The 12,031-nt window shown below is 42.3% G+C and overlaps 1 protein-coding gene across 12 annotated transcripts in view; it reads left to right on the top strand.

The window, feature by feature from the left end:
* Window positions 1-12,031, top strand: part of Sox5 (SRY-box transcription factor 5) — an 884,924-nt gene that overhangs the window by 685,077 nt on the left and 187,816 nt on the right. For all 12 annotated transcript variants that reach the window (XM_048335235.1, XM_048335237.1, XM_048335233.1 and 9 more), the window contains 2 exons: window positions 6,078-6,250; window positions 10,687-10,755. In XM_048335235.1, coding sequence (XP_048191192.1) covers window positions 6,078-6,250; window positions 10,687-10,755 — 242 coding nt within the window. The remainder of the gene's footprint in view (window positions 1-6,077; window positions 6,251-10,686; window positions 10,756-12,031) is intronic.

The following is a 12,031-nucleotide window of genomic DNA, read 5'->3' as shown; positions in this document are numbered from 1 at the left end:
CTGAGCTTCAAGGCCACTTCCAGTTTTCTGGTGGTTCCTTGGAGATAAGAGTCTCACAAACTTTCCTACCTGGGCTGGCTTCAAACTATCATCCTCAAATCTCAGCCTCCTGAGTAGCCACTATTGGTATACAGCTAGTGGTAGATCTATTTTTAAATATAATATTATAACTTCATTATATCTTCAATGTGCTTTACTTCACTTTTTTTTTTCCAGTCTAGAGGCTTGAACTCAGGGCTTGGGCACTGTCCCTTAGCTCTTTGTGCTCAAGACTAGCACTTTACCACTTTGAGCCATAGGTCACTTCCAGTTTTCTATTGGTTCACTAGAGATAAGAGTCTCATAGATGTTTTCCTGCTTGAGCTGGCTTTGAAATGCAATCCTCAGATCTCAGCCTCCTGAGTAGCTAGGATTATACGTTTGAACCTGGATGGGATGTGATTTGTTTGCTGCTGTTATTGTTGTTTGCTTTGGTTTAATTTAAATCTACCATCACAGAAGACTAAGAAAAATCCTTTCTGGAATATAGAGATTGGCTATCCAAATCTTAAACTTCTGGGAATTGGCGGGGCATTGAGGAGGCAGCAGAAAGAAGGTAAATTTCTTCTCATAGAAATAGAAGCCCAGGAAGTGGCACTGTGGCTCAAGTGGTAGAGCATTAGTCTTGAGCTGAAGAGCTCAGGGACAGTGCCCAGGCCCAGAGTTCAAGCCCCACAATCGGAAAAAGAAATAGAAGCCCATTGTTCTTTTGATTCGTGTAAAGGTATTTTTTTCTGCCCTGGGAGCATTATAAGCAGTCGACATTTCTTTTTTGTTATTATTAAGTACCCTTAGGATTATAAATTCTATATTGGGAGTCATTCTGAGAAAGTTAATGTACTCAGTGATCGCTATTCATGTAATGTATGTAGTATTGATTTATTCTGGTGGATTTGTAGAAATGTGCTCTTTTTGCATATGTGTGTATTCACGTGTTTTCCTGGAGAGCTAGGGGCTTGTCCCCTAAGTGAGAAAGAACATTGTCCCAACCTGTCTTGTCAAATATTTGACAAGACATCTCTGTCTGGAACTTTGGAAAGTTCCAGAAAACATTGCACTGACTATTTCATTTGGTCTGTCAAAGCATGGAGAATTACATATCTATAGGCCACAATTCATTTCCAAGGAATATCGAGAAAATATCCCTACCTATTCAGAAGTCACAGACTGAGGACCAAAGTTCAAAGCCATCCAGTGCAGGAAAGTCCATGAGACTCTTAGGTACAATTAAGTTGCAAAACACTGAAGTGGAGGTGTTTGCAGCTCAAGTTAGAACACACCAGCCTTGAGCAGAAAAATCCAAGCAAGCGCTCAAAGCCCTAAATTCTAGTCCCAGTACTGGAACCACAAAAAGGAGAAAGAAAGAGAAAGGAGGAGGGAGGGGAGGGAGAGAAGGAATGGAAAAAGGGTTGTAGTCAAATTCACCAATGAAAATGCATCACAGAATAAAATTTAAATGATAAATAATCAGCATGTTTCTTGGAGATTAAAGACAAAAGCCCAAGGAAAAAGGAGATCTTTCCTTTTCGGGGAGAGAAGGTCTCTGTGTGTATCTTTAGTTTGATGACTTTTAACCCATTTCACCTGGGGAAACATAGAACTCTTATTCCTCCACTGGCCGAAAGAATGAAGGAGAGCAGAGAGTAGAGCGCAGGGCACATCACCACAGACTCCAAGACTTACCCTCTCTCTTCTTTGGAGGACAGACATTTTTCTCCCTCCCTCCAGCTTCATTTCCTTCACAAGTCAAACTTAAAAGCAGCAGCAGCAACAACAAGGAGGGGAAGAAAAGGACTCAGCTGCCCTTCAGGCCTGCCTGGGGTGTTCATTTAGGAAGCTACAGCACTCCTACAAAAGGAGTCTCTGTCTTTAATTTTGAGGGTTTTTCTTTTCCTTGCAAGGCTTACTTTTCTAAGCACAAGTTAGGAGATTGTCCTCCAGTTCTGTTCAAAAAGATGTTTCCGGATGTATTTTAAAAGCAGCTGTAGAACACACACATACGTACATAGTCACTCTTTGGCACCATCTCTCTCTCTCTGTCTCTCTCTCTCTGTCTCTGTCTCTCTCTGTCTCTGTCTCTCTCTGTCTCTGTCTCTCTGTCTCTCTCTCTCTCTCTCTTTTCCTCCTTTTCTATACTTATAGGTGTTCAGCTCAGGTTTGACAGCAAACTGGGGATGGAGGAGTGGACTTTGCTTTTCCTGCTGACTTTCAGAGATGGCACAACGCGAGGCTGCCCTCTGGGGGCAAGTGAATTGGAATGATGGCTCTTGGGGAGAGGGGGCAGGCAGGAGGATCACGCAGTGCCCAGGAAGTTAGACAAGAACAATGGCTTAGCTGTTGTGGCAACTATCCTTTTGTTTAATGAAATAAATAAAAGTGGCTTACATGCAATGCAAGAACATTGCTTTGGGTTGGGAGAGAGAAAGGGAACTGTGTGCTGCTTTCAAAGAAATAATAATAGGGACTTACTGAATCACCAGTTGATTGATCGATGATGATAATGGAAAATGATGTATTCAGCTAGAATCTTTGCATGTGTTTGGAAGTTGGTAGCCTTGACTGTATTTGTAGGATCTTCTGGTGGATTAAACTTTGCTCGTTTTAATTTTTAATTAGTTCCATGGAATTTGTGAGTGAGTACAAGAAGGAAAAAAAAAAGGGAAAAGAGAGTCAGAGAAAAAAGGAGAGCCCCTTTCTTGAATATTTAAACCCTGGCCAGTTGAAGACAGAATTCAATTGAAAATAATTTCAGTACTCTAGTACTCCTTAAGTATGTAATAAACCCATACTCTTAAATCCTGGTTTTAAGGAACACTGATAGTATTGCTTTCAAGATATTTTGAAAAAAAATATTAGAATCACAACTTGAAAGCCTTTGGAGAAGTGTTTTTCTCACTGCAAATATTCAAAAAGTAGAAAGGACGGGCTGGGAGCATGACTCAAGGGATGGAGAATTTACCTGGCGACTGCACAGCCCTAAGATGAATCTATAGTACTAGAGATTACTTTCAGCTTTTTTCCCTATGAATATATGAAGTAGTGCAGGGTATGTGTGTACTTGTGTGTGTATGTGTAGGCATACATTAATACAAATATTCTTCCTGCCTAATTCTTTCACCCAGTTTTATATCATGAGCAACATCCAAAACCTTAAAGTGTTCTTCAAACATAACTTTGTCATGGCTATAAACCACTCTATTTTATGAATATCCTCTTAAGTGTCTGATTATTCCTAGCTGATGATCAGATTGCTTCCAGTTTCTCATTGAAGGCATATATTAATATTTCTCTACCTTCCTCATTTTCAGGGGTGAGGTTTCTAGAAGCAAGTCACAACCATTCCCAATTATGCTGTTTATTCTTCTTCCTTGAATGTATTCTCCAAAAGTTGTAGCAGCTTACTTCTGTGTCATATGAATATTTCATGGAGAAAATCTGGCTCGTGATGGTATTCAGATTACCAACTATTAAGAAATAATAAATATTATCTAATTATTCTCAGGGAATATTATTCAGTGCCAATGGAATCCAAATATCTGAGATTTATTAAATCATTAGAAAACATCAATTTGCCCCATGATGCATTGTTGTACAGGGAACTCAGTCTTGAGAAACAGAGAAGCCACATTTTAAGAGTTTGAATCTGTCTGAAAGACCTGCAGCCCCTCAAATGCACTTAACACTGAGAACTGAGCCACGAGAGCAGGAAAATACCAACAAACCAGATCAATTCCAATGGAGAGCTGAAGTGGGATGCCATGGTGATCAGAGGAGAGCCAGGAGACAGGAGAAAGGAGGCATGGAGTAATGGCACCCAAGCTGGTCTGAGCCTAAATAGCCTTAGGCCAAAGGGCAAGGTCACAGGAAACCCAAGAGTCTCCCAAGTTCAAAGCATAGGATTGACAGATCCAGTAACCTATCATCCAAGTCTCCGCCCCTCCTTCTAGAAATTCAGGCACGCCCATCACCTAGGGGTGGGACTCCTCGCACAACCCCACACCCCACACATACACCATGAAGACAAGAGGGCTCCAGTTGAACCAAATTTCCTGTCATCCACCACGTGGCCAAGATGGCACTGGTTAGATCCATTATCCTTATATCAGTATCAGAGTTAACTATTGATAATAAGAAACCAGCACAATTAATGAATCTTTAAAAAAAAATTCACACAGCGTTTTGTTCTGGATGTCTGTTTATTACAAATATGTTCGATTATTTTTTTTACTTAGAAATTTCATTTCCATCCCAGATGGGCACATGAAAAATGTAAACCAAGAACAGTAGCTAATACTTCCTCAAAATCATATGTCAGTCTTTCAGCAACTGGCAGGGAAACTATGAGGAAATGGGCAGGGGAACCGAGTTATAGCACCTCATTTTACCTAATTACATATACAGGTGGCAAATGAATTATTAAAATAGCACTTAGTATCTTATGTTTGAAGTGAAAACTGTAATTAATGATTGTGTTCTCTCCTGCTGCTCGTACTATAGCAAAGGGGTCACATCTATCTTGTGAGTTTTAAAAGAACAATTAAAAATGGTGTTATTTCTATTTCACTGCATAGCACACATGTCTGCTCTATCCAATAACTATTTTAACCTCACTTAAAAAGATCCTTCCAGTGTGTTTTAAATATCATGGACCTATGATATCTTTTCTTTTTAAATTAATTTTAGTATCAGTCAGTCATTGTACACAGGAGTTTCACTTCAACATATCAAATTATGAGGATATCCTAACCCTCCCCTCAAGTGTCCTGGCTCCATTTTCACCTATGGGCATTGAATATGATGGCTGTATTTGCCTACTCTTTCCCTCAATGGCCACCATGATTTATTTTTAAGATCTTAGATATATGCATAATTTTAGGAGACTATAAAATGATGCTAATTTTTCACCCACATTTCAGTATTTCAGGAAAGCCTATTGTGTTCTCAAACTTGAATGTCTGTTTCCTTAATCTTCATGGTTGACCCTCCTGCCCATCTCATGAGTGTGTGTGTATGTGTGTGTATGTGCGTGCGTGTGTTGCTGGGGACTCAAGCCAGGGCTTTTACCCACATTAACAAGCACACACTTTCCAAATAAACCTCAGCCCTTGACCCAAGCATTTTCCCCTTTATTAACCTTAACAGAGGATCTCTTAGGGTTGAATCTTTGAGATTGTTTCTAAATGAAGGGAGAAACAGCATTTTTAATGGCTTTGTGTCTTAGTAATTATGGGTTTTAAGTTTTCCTGTCTTTGCTTGTTTAATTAGATGAAAAACTGAAGTCTATAAATAGTGTCTTAGACATCATTTTTAATCCTCCATAGGCCCAGCACAGAACTTTAAAATATTACATACAGCCAGGCATTGGTAGCTCATGCCTGTCATCCTAGCTACTCTAGAGGCTGAGATCTGAGGATCGTGGCTCGAAGCCAGCCCAGCCAGGAAAGTCTGTGAGACTTTTATTTCCAATAAACCACCAGGAAACTGGAAATGGAGCTGTGACTCAAATGGTAGAGTTTCAGCCTTGAATGAAGAAAGCCAAGGCCTTGACTTCAACCCTGTATGAGCACGCAAACACAAAAAGTAATAGGTGTTCAGCTAATACATAATAATAAGTAAAAGAGAATAGCAATAAGTGAAAGAGAAAAAAGATATAGATCATTTCTTGTCATTAAAAAATGATTCCGAATATTTAGTTGGATTTAGTTGGCCAATATACCCAGTAACTCACTTTTGGAGTGCTGTCTCTGAGCTTTCTTTGCTCAAGGCTAGCAGTCTACCACTAGAGGCACACTTCCGTTTCTGGCTTTTCCCTGGTCAATTCAACCTAGGAGTCCCATGCACTCTTGCTCCAGGCTGGCTTCTAATGGCAATCCTCAGATCTCAGCCTTCTGAGCAGCTGGGATTACAGGTGTGAGCCATTGGTGCCCTGCAGACCGTGTTCGTATGTGTGACGTTTGAACCTGGCTGAATTGTGGCGACTTCTTGCAGACTTCTTGTTTCTCTTATGCTTTATTTCTCTTTCTTTTGTCACTGCCCAGGGACTCCAGAGAGCCTCGCGGAGAAGGAGCGGCAGCTCATGGGTATGATCAACCAGCTGACGAGCCTGCGAGAGCAACTGCTGGCCGCCCACGATGAGCAGAAGAAGCTGGCTGCCTCCCAGATTGAGAAACAACGCCAGCAGATGGAACTGGCCAAGCAGCAGCAAGAACAGGTAAGCAGAGGCCGTGGGCTGGACCTGGACCAAAACGACAGGAGGGAAGCCAGGCCCAGAGAGACAAAGGAAATGTGTTTTCTCCCCTATGTGGAAGTTAGCTGTAAATCATAAACATACAGGAAAACATATACAGGGTCTCAGGTTCATATACACACAGGTGTAAACTAAAGTATGGTATACGCAGGGGAGAAGTCCCATGGTATAACTTGCTGAAACAACTAACTTAGAGCATAACAAAATGAACACCAGGAAGCTAGAGCTTGTGTTGTCAGGGCGGATGGTTAAGTTCAAGGGGACTAGAAGGCAGGTGAACAGAGGGAGGAAGGTGGGCAAAGGCAGTCATCATATTCAGTGTTCATGGGTAAAAATGGAGTCAGGTGACTTGAGGGGAGGGGTAGGGAGAGATGAGGGAAATTGATGGAAAGGGTGATGTGTGGATCAAGATGCATTGTCCTCATCAACCGACACGTTGATTTGAAACCTGTTTGGACAACTGCTTAAAAATAATAGAAAAAGTAAAACTAAATTGAAAAAGAACAAGAAGAGAGTTAAGAACGAACAGAGGTCTCTTGCTTAAAGATATTGCTTTGCTGGCTACTTGCCAATCACACACACACACACAGCTTTGTGACCAAATTCAGTGGAAAGATGGAACCCCACATTGAGCATTCCTAATCAGAATACTGAACTCTGAAATGCTCCAGAATGTGGAGCATGCTGGCATGACATGACAAATGGAATTCTCCTCAGCGAAATTTCCTCATGTGCTTGGTAGCTGTCAGAACCCACAGAGAGCACCAGGTACCAGTGATTCTCACCTCTCATCCTACTCAGGAGACCAGGATCTGAGGATCCAGGTTCAAAGCCAGTCTGGACAGAAAAGTCTGTGAGACTCTTAACTCCAATTAACCTTCAGAAAGCTGAAGTGCAGCTGTGGCTCAAGTGGTAGAGCACCATCCTTGAGGGGAAAAAAGCCAAATGAGAACATGAGGCTCTGAGTTGAAGCCCCCGTATCATCACAAATAAATAAATAAATACCAAGGCAAGCTAAAAACACGGTATGAAGTTCTCTTAGGCTATGTGCATAAAGCATACAAGCAACATCCATGAATTATATATGCTTTGATCTGGGTTCTCTTTTCCACATATCTTACTGTGTATGCACAGATAGCCCCAAATCCAAAAATATAAGAAATCTAAACCATTGCAGGTCTTAAACATTTCTGGTAGAGGATATTCAATTTAAAATTATAATCAAGGAATTCTGATGGGGGATAAAAGTAGACCACAGAAAGACCCATGGAAGGCCAAGGAATCTCTTCCAATAAGGAGACACTTGAACGAAGATGTGAAGAACAGGCAGCATTTAGCAAAGGAAGTGACTTTCCAGTTGGGGAAATGAATTTTCAGTGAAGGTGCTATTAGTAATCTAAATAAAAGCTACTAGAATGACTGAAATAATTTAAATAGGGAGGAGCTTGCATTCATATCGTTTAATTCTAAATTAGGCATGATAATGATCAGGGACAGAGAAAGACAAGTAGAGAGTTATAGTCATTCATAGTTGTGTATGTGTATGTGGGATGGGGACAGAGTACTAGGGCTTGAACTCAGGGTCTCAGTGCTTTCATTTTGCTCAAGGCTGGTGCTCTACTACTTGAGCCACAGTCCCACTTCCAGGTTTTGGTGTTTAATCAGTGGTAAGAGTCTCATGGACTTTCCTGCCCCAGCAGGCTTTGAACTTTGATCCTCAGATCTCAGCCTCGTGAGTAGCTAGGATGATAGGCGTGAGCCACTGGTGCTTTCTACATGTTCATTTTACTCTCATTTACTTAGTGGTTCTTCTCTGCTTGAAAGATAATTGTTGTTGTTGTTGTTGTTCAAAACTAGGTTTTATTTTGTTGCCCAGGTTGGACTTAAAGTCTTGATCCTCCTCCCTCAGTTTCTTGAGTACTGAACTTGAGGAATGAACTACCACACTCTGTACATTTTTACTTGTACTGAAATGATGCATCTTTTTCCTTAAAGATGCATTTGTCTATCATTAGATACAGCCCATATTCTTCTTGTGTGAGTCCTTGATGTGTTTAGCATAGAACAACATCACTCTGCACGGAACTCCTGCAGGCATCTGGAAATGGAGCTCAGAGGGAGAATATTACTTGGTAGCGAATCCAGAGATTCCTTGGTGAATGAGAATGGCACACTTGTCCTGAAAAGCTTTCAAGCAATCTCTTAATACAGAGAAAGTTTCTTTTCTCTCTACTTCATGTTTCTAGCCAATCTCCAAATGTCACAGGCAAGCATTCTAGAATGTTTTGCTTTCTCAAGACCTCTCACCTTCACCTTAGAAACCTAGGAACCCTGCTGTCCTTCCACAGTTTAGTGGTGCTACCCCCACAGCTGGAGAGGAGGTCTCTTGAGAGAGATCTGCAGAGGCTCAGCCCCCCTCCACCCCAACCCCTCTCCCACATTGAGCCAGTAGGGGTGGGGAGGGTGTCTTACAGATCTGGGGGTAAAGGACGCTGAGGACAGGGTCCTAAAATTCAGGTCAGATTTCCTGCTTAGTATTCCTTTCTTCTCTCACCCTCTCCCTCTCCCCGTCTATGATCACATTTACCTGCTCTCTGACCACCAGTACTTGGACTGAAGCCTTTCACCCATGACCTGCCCTCCAGGCTCTTCCCCCTTGCTGACAGTATTGAGGTTCAAACTCAGGGCCTCACTCTTGCTCTAGCACTTGTCCTGCCATTCTAGCTACTCAGAAGGCTGAAGTCTGAGGATCAAGGTTCAAAGCCAGCCCAGGCAGGAAAGTTTGCGAGATTTTTTTTTTTGCCAGTCCTGGGCCTTGGACTCAGGGCCTGAGCACTGTCCCTTGCTTCTTTTTGCTCAAGGCTAGCACTCTGCCACTTGAGCCACAGCGTCGCTTCTGGCCGTTTTCTGTATATGTGGTGCTGGGGAATCGAACCTAGGGCTTCGTGTATCCGAGGCAGGCACTCTTGCCACTAGGCTATATCCCCAGCCCAGTTTGCGAGATTTTTATCTCCAGTGAACCACCAGAAAACCGGAAGTGGAGCTGTGACTCAAGTAGTAGAGCACTAGCCTTGAGTGAAAGAGCTCAGGGATAGCACCCAGGGCCTGAGTTCAAGCCCCACAGGTGAGAAATAGAAAAAAGAAAAGTAAATGAATGCAAAGTCATGATACATTGTGTTAAGGAAATAGCAAGGTGGTGTTGAGACCAGATAACAGGGTGCTGATTGTGGGAAAACACTTAGGATCGGGGCAGGACACTCCATCCTAGTTTAGGTCCTGTCCATGTTGTTGAGCATGAGCCTTTCATTAAGTCTCTGGATGAGTCTGACGTTTAAGGTGCAGGTATATCTGGGTACCAATAGATCATGCCTGTAATCGTAGTTATTCTGGAGACTGATATCCAAGAACCACAGTTCAAAGCCAGCCAGGACAAGAAAGCTCATGAGACACTTTCATCAACCACTAAAAAGTGGCACAAGGGGAGGTATGGGTCAACTGATAGATGGACTACTGTGTGCAGAAAAACCAAGCAGGAGCAGGAGGTGCAGGGTTCTAGCCCCATTAAATGCAAACAAACCCAAAATAAAACAACATAAAAATAGATTTAGGGCCAAACAAGCAGACGGAGGAGAACACTTTAACATACCTAAGAAAGAAGTTATAGAGAAAAGAATGTGATTTTAATTGAGTGTGAAGAATTTTAACTTTTAATAACATAGCAGAAGGAAGAAAACCAGGAAAATATTATAGGTTCTGGAAGCCAAGAGAGAAAGTTCTAGAATAAGAGTTGACAGTTGGATTTAGAGGAAATGTGAGAAGGTCAGGGTTAACATACATTTCAAGCTGGGCAAGTGACTTGACCTTGAGAATCACCTTGGTAGAGAAATAGGTGAAGACCCTAGCTTGGTGTGTGTTGAAGAGCTGGTGGTTAGAAGTTTACTGGAGGCCAAAATGACAACACAGTTTACAAACAACGACCAAAACAAAACCACACCACGTTTTCACTAAGCAATGTAGCTTATACTTCATGCTAGTCACAAGGCCTTTGTCACAACATTGTCCCCAGTTGTTGTTTTATGCAAACCCTCTTTCTTTGGTAGAGAAAGGCTGGGCATGTGGGAACTATGGAATTCTTACCTATCACCGGGAAGACCCTTTCTGGGTCTTGCTGGAGTAGATCATGTTGCAGAACCTCCGAGTTCATTTGTTCTAGGCCAAAGGAAATAGAACAAGGAGTTGATCCTGGAGCTTAAATCCTTGCTCTGCTCCTTCTTAAGGATGCCTCGTACCCAGCGTAGGGCATGGTGGCCTATGTTCTCATCAATGGGGAGACAAGAGGCAGGCGATGCCCCCAGAAAGTCAGTAGGATGGTAACCTTGTCTCCTGTGATCTCTTTGCAGATTGCTAGACAACAACAACAACTTCTGCAGCAGCAGCATAAAATCAACTTGCTCCAGCAACAGATTCAGGTCAGAAATCCTCATTTCGAGATGCTTCCAGTGGCCCTCTACATCGGGTTGCCTCATCATTTTAATCTGATTCTAACCATCACACGTCTTGTTTTCATTTCTGCATTCTGACGTGACCTAAGCAACACGGCCGCCCAAATTGAAGATTCCCTTGGGCCTCACTCATGACCTGTGTCCTTGGGTGCCGGGGGAACTTTATATAGGGTGGCACACTGTCCCAGGTCTTCCAGTGGTAGGGGTTCAGTCTGGGTGGGCTGACAACAATTTGTACCTCATCATCAAAAGACATTACCCTAGAGATGTGATTCATTTCCTCTGGGCATTCATGTTGAAAAATATGTCTGTGTTTTTAATAGAATGGGTCAGAGTACCCAAACAGAAGAATACTGATGGTGTTCAGTTAGAATACAGGAGCAGAAGTAATGTGTGTGCGTGTGTGTGTGTGTGTGTGTGTGTGTGTGTGTGTGTGTGTGTGTGTGTGTGTTGTGTTGATTCTGGGGCTTGAACTCATGGCCTAGGCACTGTCCCTGAGCTTCTTTTGCTCAAGATTAGTGCTCTACCACTTGAGCCACAGCACTACTTCTACTTTTTTTTGGAGGTTAATTGGAGATAAGAGTCTCCTGGACTTTCCTACCCAAGGTTGGTTTCAAACCACAGTCCTCAGATCTCAGCCTCCTGAGTAACTAGGATTATAGGTGTGAGCCACTGGAGCCCGGTAGAAAGCACTTTTTTAAACTATAAGGCCAAGAGACATGATTGAAAGTAGCTTCATAAGACAATGGAACATCTATGAGATTTTCTAACCCAAGGCCTATAATTTATTTAGCTGCAATTATCTAATTACGAAGTTATAAAGTACACGTTTTGATTGGTGGTACCTGGGCTTGAACTCAGGGCTTAGAGCTCACTTGGCTAGCATATAACTAATTAGCACATATATAGCTATTGGAGAGATGATGTACAGAAGGGATATGTTAAATCAGGTAATGAGTACGGGTGTTTTTTTTTTTTTGCCAGTTCTGGGGCTTGAACTCTGGGCCTGAGCACTGTCCCTGGCTTCTTTTTGCTCAAGGCTAGCACTTTACCACTTGAGTCATGGTGCTACTTCTGGGTTTTTCTATATATATGGTGCTGAAGAATTGAACCCAGGGCTTCACGCATGCTGGGCGAGCACTCTACCACTAGGCCATACTCCCAACCCTATGAGTACATTTCTTTTTGAACCATGTCACCCCTCCCCTTGCTCTCTCCTAGTTTGCACTCTTAACATTTGAAC

Source organism: Perognathus longimembris, chromosome 27 (assembly GCF_023159225.1).
Source record: "Perognathus longimembris pacificus isolate PPM17 chromosome 27, ASM2315922v1, whole genome shotgun sequence".
NCBI classification, from domain to species: Eukaryota; Metazoa; Chordata; class Mammalia; order Rodentia; family Heteromyidae; genus Perognathus; species Perognathus longimembris.
Note: the sequence above shows the minus strand (reverse complement) of the source record. Positions and strands in the feature narration are given on the sequence as shown.